We start from the raw sequence: 19,480 nt of genomic DNA, 5'->3' as shown, positions 1-19,480 counted from the left end.
GGTGGACGGGGCTCTCCCATCACCAACTTCATCCTCCAGTGGAAGACAGGAAGTGAGAACAATTGGCAGGAGAGAGTCATCCAGTCCACAGGTAAAAACCTGACTCTCAGTGACCAATCTATTTAATGAAATACTGTAGATGATGTTTGGGACAGTTACATAAGATGAATCCAATGAATACGTTGAGGACTAGAAGTCGTATCTGAATACTGATTTCCCATTTTAGTGATATGACTGAGTAGTTTGAGTGTATAAATATAAAAGTGATATGTGTGTGTTCATGCACTCTGTTGTTTGTGTGCAGACCCCCTGGTGATCACACATCTGTTTCCCTACACCTCCTACTCTGTCCGATTTGCCCCTCGGAACAACCTGGGACAGGGAGGTTTCTCAGACGAGCTCACCGTCCGCACACAGGGCATACGTGAGTGTCACCCTCCTCTTCCTCCTCTCTCTCTCTTCACTCCGAATCGCATCATATCTAGGCAAATGCAGTATAATTATTATTAAATGTCACCAACTATCGTTGTTCAAACTGCATTACTTGTGTTAACAAGCTATGTCCATATTGTGATACAAACTATATCCATATTGCCTACTGTTTTGAGTTTCTATATATATTGGCTGGAAGAAATGTTCATCTGCCATCATTCACTCATTCCACTGTCACATGATCATCCACATGACATCGTCACCTGCTCGCTGACGGCTACTCATGCTCCATTATTGCCCCACTCCTGATGTCATCATCCCATTCCATTGGCATTCGGCCCCGCAGGAGGTAAAGTACTGACACGTGTTGTGAAACTCTGCAAAGCCAGTTTTTTCATGGATAACCAACCTACCATAATGACAGTAGATTTTACTACAACACTGTGTAGTTATAAGCTGACTGATGCATGAACACGCCTGACCTCCTGTACCTACTGTACCAACACACTGCCCCTCCCTTCCCAGGGGAACCAGACAGCCCGGTCCTGGTGGCCAGCGAGGGGAAGGTTGAGGGCAATATGTTCTCAATCCCTTTAACGCAGTTGGACAACGGAGGCTCCCCCATTATCCACTACATTGTCCGCTACAGAGTGGTGAGTATGCATGCGTTTTTTGTTTTTCAGTGAAGACAAAAGATCAAGACATTACAGAGTGTGCATGTCCTTAACCCCCACTCTCTGTCTCTCTCTTAGAATAAGGTGGACGAGGACTGGAGGCAGAAGGACCTGCCATCCAACTCGACAGTGATCAACCTCCATGACCTGCAGTATAATTCAGACTACCACATGGAGGTGCTAGCCGTCAACCCCAACGGCTCCTCCAGCCCCGCCAAGCTCAACTTCAACATCCCACAGCCTGGTAAGCTGCTATGGCATACTGTAGTAGTGAAATAAATCTTGAGACCATCTGAGAGGTGTCAGAGGCAAGGACACACCAGAACTCAACAACAATATAGCAAACAATTATATACTTTATTAAACATTTAATTTCATAAGACTGCGTGGAGTATCTGAGATAGGCGCCCTACTATATTTATGCAGTCTATGCATCTCAACTGGAGCCTGAGTAGGAAGCGAAAACTGTGGTGTAAGAAACACATAGGCTATGAGCTTAATTACACACTAGGAGGTGACACTGCACACAAAGGTGGGAACATGTGGTTACAAGGCAAACTGGACATCAAATACTCTTAAAGCATGCGACCGACTTCACTGCAGACAGTTGCTTGGACCAACACAAACAGTCAAAAGATCCACACAATAGTGACAAAGGCATATATAGGACCCAGACCTCTTAAGTTACATAACTGTTCTGCCCGCCCTTCATAACCCCCGCTGTAATTTAAAAAGCTACTCCTAACAACTAAACACATTTAACAGGATTTAGCCAACAGAATACAGTTGGAGTCGGAAGTTTACATACACTTAGGTTGGAGTCATTAAAACTAGTTTTTCAACCACTCCACAAATTTCTTGTTAACAAACTATAGTTTTGGCAAGTCGGTTAGGACATCTACTTTGTGCATGACACAAGTAATTTTTCCAACAATTGTTTACAGACAGATTATTTCACTTATAATTCACTGTATGAAAATTCCAGTGGGTCAGAAGTTTACATACACTAAGTTGACTGTGCCTTTAAACAGCTTGGACAATTCCAGAAAAAGATGTCATGGCTTTAGAAGCTTCTGATAGGCTAATTGATCATCAACATAATTTGAGTCAATTGGAGGTGTACCTGTGGATGTATTTTAAGGCCTACCTTCAAACTCAGTGCCTCTTTGCTTGACATCATGGGAAAATCAAAAGAAATTAGCCAAGACCTCAGAAAAAAAATGGTAGACCTCCACAAGTCTGTTTCATCCTTGGGAGCAATTTCCAAACGCCTGAAGGTACCACGTTCATCTGTACAAACAATAGTATGCAAGTATAAACACCATGGGACCACACAGCCGTCATACTGCTCAGGAAGGAGACACGTTCTGTCTCCTAGAGATTAATGTACTTTGGTGCGAAAAGTGAAAATCAATCCCAGAACAACAGCAAAGGACCTTGTGAAGATGCTGGAGGAAACAGGTACAAAAGTATCTATATCCACAGTAAAACGAGTCCTATATCGACATAAACTGAAAGGCCGCTCAGCAAGGAAGAAACAACTGCTCCAAAACCGCCATAAAAAAGCCAGACTACGGTTTGCAACTGCACATGGGGACAAAGATCATACTTTTTAGAGAAATGTCCTCTGGTCTGATGAAACAAAAATAGAACTGTTTGGCCATAATGACCATCGTTATGTTTGGAGGAAAAAAGGGGTACTTGCAAGCCGAAGAACACCATCCCAACCGTGAAGCACGGGGGTGGCAGCATCATGCTGTGGTGGTGCTTTGCTGCAGGAAGGGACAGGTGCACTTCACAAAATAGATGGCATCATGAGGAAGGAAAATTATGTGGATATATTGAAGCAACATCTCAAGACATCAGTCAGGAAGTTAAAGCTTGGTCGCAAATGGGTCTTCCAAATGGACAATGACCCCAAGCATACTTCCAAAGTTGTGGCAAAATGGCTTAAGGACAACAAAGTCAAGGTTTTGGAGTGGCCATCACAAAGCCATGACCTCAATCATATAGAAAATGTGTGGGCAGACCTGAAAAAGCGTGTGCGAGCAAAGAGGCCTACAAACCTGACTCAGTTACACCAGCTCTGTCAGGAGGAATGGGCCAAAATTCACCCAACTTATTGTGGGAAGCTTGTGGAAGTCTACCCGAAACGTTTGACCCAAGTTAAACAATTTAAAGGCAATGCTACCAAATACTAATTGAGTGTATGTAAACTTCTGACCCACTGGGAATGTGATGAAAGAAATAAAAGCTGAAATAAATAATTCTCTCTACTATAATTCTGACATTTCACATTCTTAAAATAAAGTGGTGATCCTAACTGACCTAAAACAGGGAATTTTTACTAGGATTAAATGTCAGGAATTGTGAAAAACTGAGTTTAAATGTATTTGGCTAAGGTGTATGTAAACTTCCGACTTCAATTGTAGGTACAGACATGACACTAAACATTTAAATGTCACATTTAAAAACATTTAGCTTGTCTAGCTGACGAGACGCTCCCATGGGGTCTGAGTGTGTGCACCCTTGCTGAGACGGCAGGCATGGCATGTTGCAGGCCGACAGTAGGTACATACCTTAGATGCACTGAGTAGCCTTAGCTTTAAGCAACAGCCCAAAAAATAGCTTTCTTATCTGGTTGTCGTCGGCAGCCCTACACAGCAGCGAATGACACCCTCCCACCATTATAGGGTGAGTGCAATATAATTGCTAGGGCTACAGAGCCTCACGTTCATCAAAGGACCAGCTCCCCCGCTACCACCTTTCTGCTCTCTCACCTTATAATAGTTTTTCCAGAGTTCCGGGCAGAGCTGGCAAACAGGCACAGGTGCCAGCAATTAGTTCATTATTTGGTGACGTCATTCCTTGCGAGCTGTTTCACAGCTTTACCACAGTTACATACTGGAAAACGGACTATTGCCCAATAGAGAGGAAAATATCTCTGAACTAAAAACAGTTACAGAACAGAGCAGCCAGAGCAGGATAAATATGATTCTCTCTCCCTCGCTGTGTCTCTCTCTCCTTCTCTCCCTCCCTTTCATCCCCTCCCTTCCCTTCTTCCCTTTCAGTAGCCAAGATGAATCAGGGTGGGATGGGGAAAGGGGCTGTGGCAGGCATTGTCATGCTCATCTTCTTGGTGCTACTGATCGCCGTGGACACCACCTGTTGCTATACCAACCGCTGCGGCATGTTGATGTTCCTGGCTGTCAAGCTGTTTGGGCAGAAGGTCCCTGGGATGAAGACTGTGGAGGAGGGTGATGGCATCTCTAATGGGTAACACTGTTCTCTAGCCTACTGTCTGTCTGTTCCTCAACGTAACGTGTTCAGAGGGTTGTAGTGTGGTTATGTGTGTTTCTCTATATGAACCCTCCTGAGCCTCAGTTTATGTGTGTCCTTCAATGCAGAGACTTGAAGTTGAATGGGCTAGGCATACCGAGGGATAGCATCCCAAAACTGCAGACACAAAATGTGGCAAAGAATGGGTTGCAGGCGGAGGTCACATGCGACAAAGCGCCCCTCACCAAATTCGAGTAGGTGGCCCATGATGATGTCAGAGGGGTGGACACAGCCCACCCTCGCCCTAAACGGTCTGTGATCCATAAAAAATGGCAAAAAGAGGCACCTCTGCACTTCTAAGTCAGCAAGTGTGTTTGATCACTGACTAATTATATTATAAGTAATATAACCATGTGCAAAGTGATTCCCTTAGCCATTTTTTTATACCCATTTTAATTGTTAGGTAGCCACCACCCACTTGCCACTGCTAGAGTCTTTGATGATTTGAACTGACGAACACAGGAATACCCTCTCAGATTTAGAAGGCACACAGTCTTATTTTCCTGTATTTGCATGTGCGTATTTCGTTACTGAGGTAAAGACTCATTAAATATTTCCATGGCTAGCTGTATTGAGTTGTATTTTATATCTAACCTGACCCATCATTTCCTGTCAGGAAAACGTCCCCCAATGGAGATCCAGCCACAGAGGCCTGAGTTACTGAACAGGAAGTGACATCATAGTATCTGAAGAATGGAACCAGTAAATGCCAAAGTTGAAAGGAGGAAGTATTGTGAGTTGGGGGTCTTAGTTAAATGTTTTTTGAGAGTTCCCAGGACAGTCCAAGTTGAGAAAGAAAAAGGATTAGGAAAGTTATCTGTGAACTCTAATGTCTATGTGTAATTTCATCCAACCCTGTGCAATCTCATGTTAAGTGTTACGTTTCCTTGATTTTATATTTCAGTACATTCATGTTATATTTCAGCACTTTAAGGCTGCTGTAAATTGTCAGGGAGACCTTCGTAGTTTATGAATTGAATCATAACTCATTATTTATTGAAGTCTATATTCACTTTAATCTGCAAAAAATCTGTAAGTGACATATCATTATTTAATAAGGACAGTTTATTCTAACATATTAACATATTTCCACATTCAATATACAGTATCCAGCATGATCACATTAACAAATAACAACGTGTCAAAATTACATCTCTTCAAGGATTGTAATCATGACAAATATACAGAGCTCTTATATATTACAGAGAAATATGATATGCTTATTTTTTTTATAATATGTTGTTAAATTGCATTCCCTGTGTGCTCATGTAATCGTTTTATGTTAGTATTTGTATAATTATCCAATTTTGTACTGTTTATTTTGTATATTGTACACTGTACATAGTTTGTACATACACATACACCATAACAGCTATGTATTTAGCTATTTTAAAAAATTGACTTAAAAACATGCTTGTTTTCATTCACTTTTCTTCAGATGCCCATACTGTAGGCCAGGACTGCCCAACCCTGTTCCTGGAGAGCTACCGCCCTGTAGGTTTTTGCTCCAACCCTAATCTATCAAACCTGATTCTAATAATTAGCAGGTTAATAAGATGAATCAGGTTAGTAACACGTGGGGTTGCAGTGAAAACCTACAGGAGGGTAGCTCTCCAGGAACAGGGTTGGGCAACCCTACTGTAGGCCTTGTGGTCTCGATATCAAAGTTCTCTGACCACCTCAGTGTGTTTGTGGTTGGCTGTAGATAACCGCATCATCATCCTCTGCCTTGTTATTCCGCTGCCTCCTTTTAAGGGGAACAGGTTTTAGTGCAGATCTACATTTGTATTTACCCAGTAGTTATTAAGATATTACAGACACTACGAAATGTAAGCCTGTTATTGCATTATTGCGTACACGTTTTTTGCAAGTTATTATGCAAGTGTTTTGATACAAAAGAAAATCCTTGTGCAATTTACTTTGAGAGTCTCACTCACTCTGTGGTTATTTACCTGGGTGAAGGAGCAGGCCTGATTTTGAGCTCTGCATAGTTCAGATCATCAGGATCAGTGATCGGCTTGGCTGACTGTCTCATATTTTCATAGATGTCCTCTGGTGTAGACAAGGTTGCTTTCTGTATCTAACAGTCAGAATACAGTCAAAATACTGAGCACCGGCCCCTGACATAGAATTACTCTCTTTCTACTCTTTGGCATACTTTAATTAACTCAAAGTTAAATGGGATTGATTTCCACATTTACCATTCACTTTCATACGAGCTGTTTTTTTTATCTAAGAAAAACAGAACAATAAATTCCATGTGGAAGGTTTGTTTGGCAATGACAACATGACCCATTGCATCACTTTGAAGTGACACTCCACAGTTACCACATTTAGTAACTTCCCTTCAGACAACAGACTGACTGAGTTGGTGAAGGGTTGTAGAAGCAGACAACCACAGTAAGGCCACTGTTAGTACTTTCTTTTCCTCTGATCACCTACCTGGGGGACTGGTTTGGTCGGAAGCTTCTTCTCGGCCGTGATCCACTTCCGTCTGTGGTTGATAAAACAAAGAGAGAATTCAGCCATAAAGGCCAATTAAATAGCCTGTCATGCTTTTTAGTAACTTTCCACTGTGGGCCAACCAAACCAACAGTTGGTGGTTGTCGATGCCAGTATGGTATATCTTTTGAAAGAACATTTGGAAAGAAGGAAGTTGTGTAAGTCTCAGTTGTGACATAATTACGACATCAAGCCTGTGGACAGTGCATTTTCATTTGCATGCACAGCTAAAGAGGGAGGGGAATGGGGCAAATAGAATTCTGTATATTTCTAAAGAATATAGAGGAGAGAAGGCCCTTCAGTGCACTATAATATATGTTTAGTTCTTTATAAGACATTTTCAAACCACTCACCTTCTTATGTAAATGTAGAGCACCACAATCACTGCTGTGACAAGGAAGAGAGCCCCCAATGCTGCCAGGACCACCATTAAATGGGCTGATACTGGAACACAAGCGAAAATACACTATTAAAACTGATCAGACCCATGGTTTTTGTATAAAAATATTCACTCCAAGATATTCCACAGATGACATGCAACATCATATACTGTAACTTCATATCTGTGTCTGCATGCCATTGTTTTGTTGCGATACACAGGGCAGACATCACAACAGCGTGACATACAAGAAGTGCAGAAATGTTGTAGTACCTTTAACTTTCACCTCCAGGTCTGTAGAGTTCTGTGATCCAAAGGCATTCTGGGCCATACAGAAGTACAGTCCACTGTCATCAGAATCTATTTCGTTGAAGGTGTGTTCTTTCCCCGTCCCTAATTTTAGTGAAGTTAGCAGTGCTGTCCTCTGAAACCAGGTGTAGGTCTCTGCTGCAGGGTTGGCGTTATTGTTGCAGGTCAGAGTCAGATGACTGCCTTTCACTACCTCAGGGCTCGGGCTGGCCTTAACAGAAACGTCCCTTGGAGCATCTGGAAGCAGACGTACAGAAAACAACATTGTTCTGTGTGTATTCATTTGACTGGATGTTAGTAGTCCTGCATTTATACATTAATACAGACAATGAATCAACTAAGCCATCTGAAATGTACATTGGCCACTGTGAAGAGAAAACAACACCTTGAAGATAGCTGACTACAGAAAAAATAGCTTCAAACCAACATTTATTGCTGACTTACATCTCACATCCAGCAGTATTGATGTAGATGTGCCTTGCCCCAGACCACAGGTGTAGCACCCAGTGTCATTAGGGGAAAGTGGACCTAGGGGATACTGCCCACCAGGGACACCAGAGACACCAGGGAGTGGGCGGCCATCTTTAAACCAGAGCAACTCCATTTGAGGAGGGTTACAGCTGGAGGTGCAGGCCAGCGTGACGTTGTCTCTCTCCTTAACAGGGCCATTTTCATTTAACTTTAGGGATAAGACTGACATGAAGAAGAAACATGTACAGTGGGGAAAAAAAGTATTTAGTCAGCCACCAATTGTGCAAGTTCTCCCACTTAAAAAGATGAGAGAGGCCTGTAATTTTCATCATAGGTACACGTCAACTATGACAGACAAAATTAGATTTTTTTTTCTCCAGAAGATCACATTGTAGGATTTTTAATTAATTTATTTGCAAATTATGGTGGAAAATAAGTATTTGGTCAATAACAAAAGTTTCTCAATACTTTGTTATATACCCTTTGTTGGCAATGACACAGGTCAAACGTTTTCTTTAAGTCTTCACAAGGTTTTCACACACTGTTGCTGGTATTTTGGCCCATTCCTCCATGCAGATCTCCTCTAGAGCAGTGATGTTTTGGGGCTGTCGCTGGGCAACACAGACTTTCAACTCCCTCCAAAGATTTTCTATGGGGTTGAGATCTGGAGACTGGCTAGGCCACTCCAGGACCTTGAAATGCTTCTTACGAAGCCACTCCTTCGTTGCCCGGGCGGTGTGTTTGGGATCATTGTCATGCTGAAAGACCCAGCCACGTTTCATCTTCAATGCCCTTGCTGATGGAAGGAGGTTTTCACTCAAAATCTCACGATACATGGCCCCATTCATTCTTTCCTTTACACGGATCAGTCATCCTGGTCCCTTTGCAGAAAAAACAGCCCCAAAGCATGATGTTTCCACCCCCATGCTTCACAGTAGGTATGGTGTTCTTTGGATGCAACTCAGCATTCTTTGTCCTCCAAACACGACGAAGTTGAGTTTTTACCAAAAAGTTCTATTTTGGTTTCATCTGACCATATGACATTCTCCCAATCCTCTTCTGGATCATCCAAATGCACTCTAGCAAACTTCAGACGGGCCTGGACATGTACTGGCTTAAGCAGGGGGACACGTCTGGGACTGCAGGATTTGAGTCCCTGGCGGCGTAGTGTGTTACTGATGGTAGGCTTTGTTACTTTGGTCCCAGCTCTCTGCAGGTCATTCACTAGGTCCCCCCGTGTGGTTCTGGGATTTTTGCTCACCGTTCTTGTGATCATTTTGACCCCACGGGGTGAGATCTTGCGTGGAGCCCCAGATCGAGGGAGATTATCAGTGGTCTTGTATGTCTTCCATTTCCTAATAATTGCTCCCACAGTTGATTTCTTCAAACCAAGCTGCTTACCTATTGCAGATTCAGTCTTCCCAGCCTGGTGCAGGTCTACAATTTTGTTTCTGGTGTCCTTTGACAGCTCTTTGGTCTTGGCCATAGTGGAGTTTGGAGTGTGACTGTTTGAGGTTGTGGACAGGTGTCTTTTATACTGATAACAAGTTCAAACAGGTGCCATTAATACAGGTAACGAGTGGAGGACAGAGGAGCCTCTTAAAGAATAAGTTACAGGTCTGTGAGAGCCAGAAATCTTGCTTGTTTGAAGGTGACCAAATACTTATTTTCCACCATAATTTGCAAATAAATTCATAAAAAATCCTACAATGTGATTTTCTGGATTTTTTTTCCTCAATTTGTCTGTCATAGTTGACGTGTACCTATGATGAAAATTACAGGCCTCTCTCATCTTTTTAAGTGGGAGAACTTGCACAATTGGTGGCTGACTAAATACTTTTTTCCCCCACTGTATAACCAAATATAGGACATGTTGAAGGGTTAATAACTGACCACCATAGGTTAGGTAATACCTTAATTGTTTAGTATGATGACATGTACATAAATCTAGATTTACCTGATATGTTCAGGTCCACACTCCCTGATCCTGTAAATCCCTGAGGGTCCTGATTATATTTCTTTGCGTAAAATCTGAAGAAAAATCTGCCACTGTCATCTTCAGTCACATTGTTGAGTTTCAGTGTGCAGTTTTTGTCTTGGTCATAGAACTCTGTTCTTCCTCTGTATCTTGTCTTATTCAGTTCAGATGTGTCATACACTACATCTCCCTGCTGTGAGCCGTCTAGTTTTTTACCACCTCTCGGAGTGAACCATAGCTTTTCTGTAACTTTATGGGTAGCTGGGTACCTGTATGTACAGTCAAATACCACTGATGAGCCTTTTGATGCACAGATAACGGAATTCCTGTCGCTGCCACGGTACCAAACAGACCAGGTCTGGGCCAGTGTGCCTGAAAACAGCGACTGAAAACATCAGTGCCCTTGTGATAAAAACAACCCCACACAATACATTGATTTATTCATTTTCCACTGATGTATATAATTCACTTAAACAAAGATAAAATATACCTGTCAGGTAGAGTAGAGTTAACAGAGATAACGGTAGGATGTATTGACAGTGCATAGCGGCTTTAGCCCTGTAGGAAGGAGAGTTGTATTCCAGAAAATATATAATCAATACAATATTTGATCCAAGAACGTAGTACCAATAGCTCTGCTATGTGTTATCTGACCAGCAGTGTCCGGGCTAATTCTTCTTATTGAAGACTAGGGGGTTGTGGAGGAGTACTGATGTCAACATGAAACATCTATAACTGTCAAACTTCTGCTTTTTGGAGAGAAAAAAATTCCAACAGCCACAACAGTACCACAGCCAAACTGATTTGTGTTATTTTGCAATAACACCCACTGTGCAAAAACTGGTTGAATCAACGTTGTTTCCATGTCATTTCAACCCCCAAAAATCAATGTTATGGCATTGAGTCAATGTAGAAAACTGATTGGATTGATAAAAAGTCATCAATGTAAGGGCATTGTCTTTTTAACCTAAATCCAATGACATGGTGACATTTGTTGTTGATTTCACGTTGAATTCACGTTAGTTGACAATTCAATACCTCTCAAGTATTTCATTCAAAACTAGACGTTGAACTGACATCTGTGCCCAGTGGGCAGAGGCAGTATATAATATGGTATGGCATATACTTCAAGATTAATATACTCAACAGTTTTGTTTGAATTAATTACTTGAGAGGTTTTGAGTTATCTGATTAAACCAAAACTATAGTAATTCCACCATTACTACTGAATGCTGGATAAAGAGATGACAGACTTATTTTGCTGCTATATATTTATTATTAGGCTTTTCAAAGTTGTAAAGGATAGACAGAGATACACACATACAGAGATAATCTGAGTTGTAGTGATACACAATTCTGGGATTATATCTGGATTATAATGAATACAGAGTTCAATAACAATTCCATGCATAAATACTCATAATCTCTCACAACATTATATAGTTCAGAATATGTTATCACATACAGAAGGTAATTTTAAGGTACTTTTACGATTTTATGTTGAAATACCTACAGCCTGGACATGAAAGGGACGTTTTTAAAGGATATTTTAGAGCCATGAGAGTTTATTAGAAAATTAAAATGCTCTAGCCTCCAAACTTGATATGTACAGGTTTTCCATATTTGTTAAGGAGTTTTTGAATCCATGACTGGTTGTTTGAATCTTTGCTACTGATAATGTAACAACCCCTGACCCCCTTCACCACCGCACACGTGGTCTTTGGACCACAGGGCGCCACTTCACAGGCCATCTCGCCGGAGCTACAGCTGCAGCGGTGGTGGCAGTTCTCCTCCTCATAGAAGACCTCGCCGGACACAAAGTAGCGACCCTCGTGGTGACAGCCGCAGTCCTTCACGTGGACACACTTGTCTTCGCTCAGCAGGAAACCAGGTTTGCACTGACAGCCCTCCCCTGGAGGAGTGGTGCATCCTGGGGGCGGAGGTCATGGAGTAACATGTGGCCGGGCACCCCGGGGCCGAGAGGCTGTAGACACTGTTCTCTGGACAAGGGAGGTCTGAAAACACACAGGGAGAAAGAGAGGTCAATGGAATTAATCACAATTTTCGAGTTTCAGGATTTCATTTAAAATGTAGGGTTCGAATTTGCAGTCTTATTTTACTGTCAGATTCCTGAGAGATAAAAGAAGAAACCAACACACTGTCAGATTCCTCTTTTAAAGAACTGATGAATTACGACTCATCATAAACCTGAAGGCTAATGATAGAAAACCAGAGGACTTACGGCAGAAGTCTTTACTCCTCCAGGCCTCGATTTTCCCTCCCTTCTCCTGACACTCTTCCACATAGTTGGTGATGATGTCACAGGCTGCCGTCAGTAGGCCGCTGTTGAGGATCATGTCATAGATGCAGTCTTCTTTGTACTCAACAGAGTCCACTCTACCAATGCAGTCTCTGAGGGGACCACTCTTGTCCACAATGACATCACAGGCGCTGACATATTTGGGCTTTATAAGGGGGATGTCTACAACTGCACAATCTTTGCACTCATGGGAGCAGCCCGGTACGTCAGCTACCCAGTAACTGTTTCCAAACTCCTTGGGACTCATGGGCTTTTTCCCATCGGGCAGAAGCAGGTCGTCGTCAGGGTTGTCATTGAGGTTGCCACAGAGACCACAGATGGCGTTGTGGTAGGTGCTCGGGACCTTCACCCTCACCTCGCTGGACCAGTCGAAGGAGACCTTGAGACCGAAATGAGTCTCCAGCACAGCAAAACGGCTGTTTCTGTAGATCTGAACCTCAGTGTTGTTGGAGTAGTACGGTAGAGACGTCAGGACATCGTTCACCTAAAATACAGTCCAGTGAAAATAGAGAGTGGAATGGATACTATTCCACAAGAGTGATTTTTTTCAAAACAGTATATTATACAAAATAAATAATAACAACAGTTAGTACAGGACCTGTATTACTCACCAGGACTTTGCCGTGATAGTCGCCTGTGATAGTGTAACTACTTCCCAACACAACAACAGTCACCACCTTGGCGTAGGAGACTCTGGTGCTGCCCCTGTTGTTGTTCTCCAGAGTCACCTCAAAGCTCTCCAGATCGGGCTCTTTGGAGCAGACCCCCGCCAGCTTGTAGATACAGTTTCCCTGGAAGTCGAAGCGCTTCCCATCAAAGGTGCGGAAGTGGGGGTCCCCCTGTGCTGAGCAGGTCTTGAAGCTGAGGGGGTAGCAGTCCTGAACCACCACTTCCGCACCTTTGATGGCACAGTGCTCACTAGCCTTGCACCTTCTGGGTATACACACCACCTTCTGTGTGGCTCCGTCACACACACACTTACTCTGACACGTGTTGCCCTCCCAGAAGGTTTCTTCAGGCAGGTAGTAGTGGTCATTGTGTGTACAGCCACACCCTGTCTCCTTGACGACACAGTGTTCATCGCTGAGCACGTAACCCTTGTCACACTGGCAGCCCTTCACACAGACTTTGGAACAGATCTCGGAGACATTGGGATTGGCACAGGTAGCAGGGCAGGCAGTGCCACATAGCTCATAGTGGCTGTGGTACGGGCAAGCCAGGGCTGTTCGAGTTGAGAAAAAAACAACATCACAAATGTAGGCCTAATACATTTTGCAAATGCACAAATGGTTCTATCGTGTCATTATGCACATTTAAGGATGTCTGAGTTCCTAAATGTGATGTTTTGTTATAGCTGAGTACTTACGGCAGTTGGTGGCCTTTCTCCACAGTGGTGAGACAATGGCCCCAGCCTGCTGACATTTGGCCACGTAGTTAGCCAGGGCCTCACATAACACTTCCTGTCGCCCCTCATTCAGACACACATCATAGAGGCAGTCTGAGGCAAACTCCTTCACCGGCACTTTCTTATGACACTGGTCAAAAGGGCCCCTTCCGTGTGTCATCAAACCACAGTACTTTGGTCCAGTGTAAAGTGCCCGGTCTGTATCTGAGCACGTGGGGCAGTTGCCGTTACAGACGTGCCAGCAGAAAGGGTCACCGTCGGCAACGCTCCAGGACGCCACCCACGCCGTGGTATTGGTCGAAAGCACGCCTGTGGGAGTGGTGAAGTCATCTGCTTTGTTACCATTGTAGTTGCCACAGATGCCACCGAGGTTGTCGTAGTAACTGCTGCTGATGGTCACCATGAAGAGGATGTTCCAGTCAAAAGTGATCTTGAGGCCAACATCTGTCTGGATGGTCCCTTGGATACCAGACTCTGTGATTCTGATGCTGCCAGACTCCAAACTCACAGGGAGGTCAGACCTAATGCCATCAATCTGAGACAAGAGAGAGAAGAGGATTTAAAGAGGACTTAAAGCAGATGGAGAGCATGGAGGATTCTTACATTCAACTTCAACATGGAAAATCTGTATCAAGTATAACTGAAAGCCACCCACCTCCACTGTCCCTCTTTGGCCACTGAGAATGGTGATCCTGTGACCACTCAGGTCTATGTTGGCTGACTTGAAGAAGGAGCCTTTAGAGTTGAAGCGCAGCTCGTTCTTGGTCTGGATGCTGAACTGAGGCAGGGAGGGGTCTTTGCCCGTCGTGTTCACCAGAATGTAGGAGCAGGTACCCATGAAGGAGAAGGGCTGGCCATCGAACGTGGTGTAGTGAGGGTCACCGAACAACCAGCAGTAGGCCTTAGACTGGGCCACACATACCGCCTTATTGTTCTCCACCACACAGTTCTCCTTCTCACGGCACTCAGTGTCCTCACAGGGGTCTGACAAAATGTGTATTAGAGATGTTAACATATCTTGCTCATAGTAATATCAAAATAAGAACATCAACAAAGTCCATAATTCCACATCAAAATGTACTAACATAAAGCCATATCTGTTTGGTTTTATTATTATTCATGTTTTTTTTTACCTGTGCTGTAGCAGCCCAACACTCCATTCTTCAACCCACATTTCTGGCCCTCTTTGCACTGTGAGTTCTTGCAGGTGAACACTCCTGAAGCACAGCTGCAGGTCCCAGAACAGTTGGCCAGCATCACAGACTGGCCAGACTGAAAACCAGCAAAACATGGAAATTATATAATTGAGTGTTTATACTATGGTGGTAACCATAGGATGATTGTAAACAATAAATATTTACCAAGGATAGTGATTTATTATATTACTTGCACTTTATATTTGCATTTAGCGTAAAACAGATATAGACCTATAACTGTATTAATCGCTTTAGGATACCATTTCATTTTTGGGATATGAAATGGCAATTTATTTGTCAATACACACAAAAAAGTAATCACCATGTAATAGTGTCCATCAACCACACAGCCACAGTTCTCCAGTAGGACACACTTGCCACCATCAAACACAAAGCCGTCGTCACACTGGCAGCCCTCCTGGCATAGTGGGCATTTGGGAGACTCACTGAGAGAGTCACAGGTGGAAGAACAGGTGTCGGCACACAACTCATAGTGACTGTTAGCTGGACACGTCAAAGCTAGAGGACAGATGGAAATGGGAGGAGATGCATGTTATCAAAAAACATAATAAACTTCAATGATCAGCTTCAGCTTCAATTGTTTTTCAGCAGAGCATTAGGTCAGAAAAATATTGCACACTAAGATAAACTAGGATAAGGTAAATTAACTTTCAATATCAAAATTCACTCACGACAAAACTGGTCAGATCTCCAACTGCTGACAATGCCACCGGATGCCTGACAGAAAGTCACATACGTCTGTAAGTGGCGGCACAGGGCATCCCCACCCTCTCCCTCCTTCACGCACTCCTCAAAGTGCACTTGTGGTGGCACAACAGCATGGCATTGGGCAAATGGACCCTTGGTTGACTTTATGATGCTACAAGCCGCCGGGGGTCCAGTGGAGGGAGGACACTTCAAGCCCCCGTCACATCCTGTCTGACATTTGACCCCTTCCAGAACCACCAACCACCCCGCTGCAAACTTCTCCACAGACGGCTCCTGCAGCCCACTGGGCAGCAGGAAGTCATCTTCCTTCTTGTCATTATAGTTGCCACAGAGACCACCGGTTACACCTTTGTAAGTGGATGGAAGCTGTATGATGGCGCCAGCAACAGTGTCGTAGGTCACCATCAAGCCAAAGTCTGTTACCAAGACGATGTTAATGCCATTCTGGTAGGCCCTGACCTTTCCATCTCCGAGTGACAGTGGGAGATTTGCAGCAACGTCATCCACCTGTGAAAGAAGAAAAGATTGAAAACATCAGTTTTTCTAATCAAGTGTTGCTTTTTAATACTGAAATGAATAGATCAAGACAGAAAACTACCGTTATTTCCCATATCACTCTGGGGAGACATAGATATCTTGTATTTGTAGGCCTGTATTTCAACCCTCCTGGTGACCATTGCATCATCCATCTTGGTCAACTGCTGCACTGACACAACAAATGGAGCCATCGAACCGTATTTCTCCACAACCTCCAACATTTTGTACACACAGTCCCCGTGTAGGCTGAAGCAGCTGCCATCGAATGAGTGGAATCTCCTCGCCCCGCTCACATGGCAGGTGCCCGTGCTCATGGGTACACAGGCCTGCACCCCGTCTTGGACCTGGCACTTCTCATTGGGACCACAGGCAAACTTCACATTACACTCCACGTCTCCATCCTTGTTACACACACAGCGCTCTTTACACTGGCCGTTGGGGAAGAACACCTGGCCCATCTGGTAGTATTGGCCTTGGTGAACGCAACCACATTCAGCCAGCGGCACACACTCGCTATCACTCAGTATGAAGCCGTCGTCACACACACAGCCCTCGGTGCACAGGGAGTTCGCACAGCTTTCAGGCTCATCGAGGCCGCTGCAGGTCTGGGGGCAGCTTGAGGCACACACCTCATAGTGGCTGTTGGCCTTGCAGGAAGATGCTACAACACATTAGGCCAAACATGATAGAATTTAATGTTGGAACCAGGAGCTGCTAGCTAGACAAACCACTTCTGACTTATTGTAATGATCATAACTTTTACAGTAGTGGTTTTGAAATTCACATTTGATGAGGTGTGTCTGTGCACTACTTACGACAGAAGCTGTCCACTGTTCCACCTTGGCAGGGGCATCCTGGCAGGCAGTGGTGTAGGTGCTGAGGGCGTTACAGAGGGCAGAGGCATGGCCACGGTACAGACACATATCAAACACACAGTCCTCATAATACTCTGTGGGGTCCACCTTGGCGTGGCAGTGCTTGAACGGACCGTTCTTGTCTGTGATCCTGCCGCAGTACTTCCCTGTTTGGTAATCCAGCATCAGGCTGTGGTCACAGGTGGGGCACTTCTTGCCATCACAGTCGCTGGAGCAGCCAGGGTCGTTCCCCACTTTCCAGCTGTCCCCGAATAATGTTGGGGTGTTGGCAGGTCTCTTGTCTGGTTTGAGGAGGTCGTCGTTCCGTTGTCCATTCCAGTTTCCGCAGAGCCCTCCGATGAGGTCTGAGTAGGAGCTGGGGAGGGTTAGGGAGACGTGGCTGTTCCAGTTGAACTTCAGTGTCAGGCCAAAGTTGGTCTTCACCACCCCGAAATACCCACTGCGGAAGATGGACAGTAGGCCATCTTCTACATCAAATGGCAAGTTCACATACTGGTTGTTGACCTGGGAAGAGAGAAAGAAACGTTAATGATACATGAAGGACGATACTGTCCTGATATTTCTTCTTACAGTAAGTAGTATAATCATGAGCGCAAATTTACTAAATAAACTCAGAACGCAATTATGTCATTCATTTGGAATGGAAAACATTTTAAGGTAGCTTACCAATACTTTGCCAGGGTTGTCCCTACTCATGGTGATGACATTTTTGAAGACAGTGATGGTGACTGTCTTTGTGTAAGACACTGCCGTGTTCCTTCCCCTATTCTGATTCTTTACAAGCACCTCAAAAGGTGCCAGAGATATGTCGTCTTTGCTGACCAATTTGGAGAGAACGTAAGTACACGTTCCCTGGAAGTCGAACTTCTTGCCATCAAACGTGCGGTAGTGGGGGTCGCCTGAACCTTGGCAAGTGGCATAAGATGTTGGGTAGCAATCTCTCTTACCACCACGCAGGCCACACATCTCTGATTTCTTACATGCTGTTGCTTTGCATTCTACCTTGGCTGTTCCCGGATTGCATTCACACTGCTTTGTGCATTTGTCATCTTCCCAGAGAGAGGCCTACCTGTTTGACAGACAAAATTAGGTTATAGGCTGCTATATCCATAGATTTGTCCGTCAATTCCTCCACCCACCATGCACTCTTTAAATAGCCCACCCCCGTGTCAGTGAAGGGTTGTTAAGTTAAAACCAAGACTCAAATTGAGGGGGTATGAGAGGGTATGCCATAGGCCTACCTTTTATTAAAGAAAAGGGCAAAAAGCACAGGCCTACCCCTTGTTAACTTAAGATTTTGAAGAAAATAAAACAGAATCCGATTACATAAAATGATCTACACTAAATGTACAAAACACCTGCTCTTTCCATGACATAGACTGACCAGGTGAATCCAGGTGAACACTATGGTCCCTTATTGATGTCACGTGTTATTCAATCAGTGTAGATGAAGGGGAGAAGACAGGTTAAAGACAGGTTAAGCCTTAAGACAATTGAGACATGGATTATGTGTGCCATTCAGAGGGTGAATGGGCAAGACAAAACATATGCTGAGGAATATTTCTGTCTTTAATAAAGCCATGTGATGTGAAATCCATAGATTAGGACCAAATGAATTCATTTCAATTGACTGATTTCCTTCTATGAACTGTAACTCAGTAAAATCTTTGAAATTGTTGCATGTTGCGTTGATTTTTTTGTTCAGTATAATTCTGTCACTATCAGTTGATTAAGCTATTCACTTTCTGTCTAATAGAAGATGTTTAAACCCGACAGCTTTTAGGGAAACACTTGTGACCTTCTCTCGTTGGGTCAAACCATGGAAGAAGAGCAGCCAGCAGTTAAAGCTTACATTTTTCTGCGTCGGTAGGCGTACTCCTCATATGTCTCAGATTTAATTATTTACAAACAGGGACAGGTTCATTGCAAACAAGACAAACTGATTTGGCATTGGAGAAATATGATAAGATGAACACATAGGCCTATCTCTCTGTCCAGTCTTAGCCTGTAATTTCGGTAATTTGTGTGGTATTAAAAAGATTCTGCTAATATGTAAAATTACGTAGAATTACATGAAATGTTTATACATGTTTTCTCAGACCTGCAAATACGATGATAGATTTATGCAGTGCTTTTACTATAAAGGAAATCTTTCCACCTTGTCCACGGTGGTCTGCAAACCCACAACCTTCTGGCCCTTGCCGCAGCCCTGTGCGCAATCAACATTCCTGCGTTGCCATGTAATGCTTACAGGACAAAGAACAGTTTCTAAAACGTCATATCTAAGGCTCTGGTCTGTCCAAGGAGAGAGGGTAAACAGTAGACATGTTCCCT

General features: G+C 43.7%; 5 protein-coding genes across 8 annotated transcripts; 1 reads left to right on the top strand and 4 right to left on the bottom strand.

Annotated features, from left to right (window-relative positions):
* Positions 1 to 13: 13 nt before the first annotated feature.
* Positions 14 to 5,673, top strand: LOC123492861 (neural cell adhesion molecule 1-like). Its single transcript, XM_045226251.1, has 7 exons — positions 14 to 91; positions 305 to 424; positions 958 to 1,085; positions 1,185 to 1,350; positions 4,178 to 4,382; positions 4,514 to 4,639; positions 5,062 to 5,673. The coding sequence occupies exons 3-7, from the start codon at positions 1,011 to 1,013 to the stop codon at positions 5,099 to 5,101; spliced, it is 612 nt and encodes a 203-aa protein (XP_045082186.1). The 5' UTR covers positions 14 to 91; positions 305 to 424; positions 958 to 1,010; the 3' UTR covers positions 5,102 to 5,673.
* Positions 5,674 to 6,006: 333 nt separating this feature from the next.
* Positions 6,007 to 10,485, bottom strand: LOC121556096 (B-cell receptor CD22). Of its 4 annotated transcripts, XM_041869977.2 has the most exons (7): positions 10,064 to 10,485; positions 8,080 to 8,328; positions 7,600 to 7,872; positions 7,301 to 7,391; positions 6,888 to 6,939; positions 6,398 to 6,525; positions 6,007 to 6,192 (listed from the first exon to the last, which is right to left on the bottom strand). In XM_041869977.2, the coding sequence occupies exons 2-7, from the start codon at positions 8,237 to 8,239 to the stop codon at positions 6,126 to 6,128; spliced, it is 771 nt and encodes a 256-aa protein (XP_041725911.2). In that variant the 5' UTR covers positions 8,240 to 8,328; positions 10,064 to 10,485; the 3' UTR covers positions 6,007 to 6,125. The 4 variants fall into 4 exon arrangements, with proteins under 4 accessions (XP_041725911.2, XP_045082185.1, XP_045082184.1 ...); XM_045226250.1 differs by lacking the exon at positions 10,064 to 10,485 and having other exon boundaries at positions 6,383 to 6,525; positions 8,080 to 8,404; XM_045226249.1 differs by lacking the exon at positions 10,064 to 10,485 and having other exon boundaries at positions 6,398 to 6,519; positions 8,080 to 8,404.
* A 1,185-nt stretch (positions 10,486 to 11,670) lies between these two features.
* On the bottom strand, positions 11,671 to 16,139 carry LOC121556071 (IgGFc-binding protein-like). Its single transcript, XM_045225981.1, has 9 exons — positions 15,794 to 16,139; positions 15,328 to 15,524; positions 14,943 to 15,081; positions 14,465 to 14,793; positions 13,771 to 14,344; positions 13,016 to 13,626; positions 12,327 to 12,888; positions 11,984 to 12,099; positions 11,671 to 11,934 (listed from the first exon to the last, which is right to left on the bottom strand). The coding sequence occupies exons 1-9, from the start codon at positions 16,137 to 16,139 to the stop codon at positions 11,671 to 11,673; spliced, it is 3,138 nt and encodes a 1,045-aa protein (XP_045081916.1).
* A 176-nt stretch (positions 16,140 to 16,315) lies between these two features.
* Positions 16,316 to 16,729, bottom strand: LOC123492836 (zonadhesin-like). Its single transcript, XM_045225980.1, has one exon. The coding sequence runs from the start codon at positions 16,727 to 16,729 to the stop codon at positions 16,316 to 16,318; it is 414 nt and encodes a 137-aa protein (XP_045081915.1).
* A 52-nt stretch (positions 16,730 to 16,781) lies between these two features.
* On the bottom strand, positions 16,782 to 18,198 carry LOC123492860 (IgGFc-binding protein-like). Its single transcript, XM_045226247.1, has 3 exons — positions 17,813 to 18,198; positions 17,087 to 17,650; positions 16,782 to 16,932 (listed from the first exon to the last, which is right to left on the bottom strand). Exons 1-3 carry the CDS (start codon positions 18,110 to 18,112, stop codon positions 16,792 to 16,794), a joined length of 1,005 nt encoding a protein of 334 aa, XP_045082182.1. The 5' UTR covers positions 18,113 to 18,198; the 3' UTR covers positions 16,782 to 16,791.
* Between the last annotated feature and the right edge of the window lie 1,282 nt (positions 18,199 to 19,480).

Source organism: Coregonus clupeaformis, chromosome 17 (genome assembly GCF_020615455.1).
Source record: "Coregonus clupeaformis isolate EN_2021a chromosome 17, ASM2061545v1, whole genome shotgun sequence".
NCBI classification, from domain to species: domain Eukaryota; kingdom Metazoa; phylum Chordata; class Actinopteri; order Salmoniformes; family Salmonidae; genus Coregonus; species Coregonus clupeaformis.
Note: the sequence above shows the minus strand (reverse complement) of the source record. Positions and strands in the feature narration are given on the sequence as shown.

What these genes read in the sequence shown, in the direction of transcription:
- LOC123492861 (XM_045226251.1), top strand. Translation starts at nt 1,011, where the DNA reads ATGTTCTCAATCCCTTTAACGCAGTTGGACAACGGAGGCTCCCCCATT. An exon ending in ACATTGTCCGCTACAGAGTG is followed by an intron (nt 1,086 to 1,184) that starts GTGAGTATGCAT and finishes TCTCTCTCTTAG; the next exon opens with AATAAGGTGGACGAGGACTG. An exon ending in GCGCCCCTCACCAAATTCGA is followed by an intron (nt 4,640 to 5,061) that starts GTAGGTGGCCCA and finishes ATTTCCTGTCAG; the next exon opens with GAAAACGTCCCCCAATGGAG.
- LOC121556096 (XM_045226248.1), bottom strand. Translation starts at nt 8,335, where the DNA reads ATGTCAGTCTTATCCCTAAAGTTAAATGAAAATGGCCCTGTTAAGGAG. An exon ending in AATACTGCTGGATGTGAGAT is followed by an intron (nt 7,873 to 8,079) that starts GTAAGTCAGCAA and finishes GTCTGCTTCCAG; the next exon opens with ATGCTCCAAGGGACGTTTCT. An exon ending in CTCTACATTTACATAAGAAG is followed by an intron (nt 6,940 to 7,300) that starts GTGAGTGGTTTG and finishes TATCAACCACAG; the next exon opens with ACGGAAGTGGATCACGGCCG.
- LOC121556071 (XM_045225981.1), bottom strand. Translation starts at nt 16,139, where the DNA reads ATGGTGACCTACGACACTGTTGCTGGCGCCATCATACAGCTTCCATCC. An exon ending in GAGGAGTAAAGACTTCTGCC is followed by an intron (nt 12,100 to 12,326) that starts GTAAGTCCTCTG and finishes GTGTGTTTTCAG; the next exon opens with ACCTCCCTTGTCCAGAGAAC. An exon ending in CCTCCAGGGGAGGGCTGTCA is followed by an intron (nt 11,935 to 11,983) that starts GTGCAAACCTGG and finishes GTCCACGTGAAG; the next exon opens with GACTGCGGCTGTCACCACGA.
- LOC123492836 (XM_045225980.1), bottom strand. Translation starts at nt 16,729, where the DNA reads ATGGGCCAGGTGTTCTTCCCCAACGGCCAGTGTAAAGAGCGCTGTGTG.
- LOC123492860 (XM_045226247.1), bottom strand. Translation starts at nt 18,112, where the DNA reads ATGTGTGGCCTGCGTGGTGGTAAGAGAGATTGCTACCCAACATCTTAT. An exon ending in ACAACCCTGGCAAAGTATTG is followed by an intron (nt 17,651 to 17,812) that starts GTAAGCTACCTT and finishes CTCTCTTCCCAG; the next exon opens with GTCAACAACCAGTATGTGAA. An exon ending in AACAGTGGACAGCTTCTGTC is followed by an intron (nt 16,933 to 17,086) that starts GTAAGTAGTGCA and finishes AATGTGTTGTAG; the next exon opens with CATCTTCCTGCAAGGCCAAC.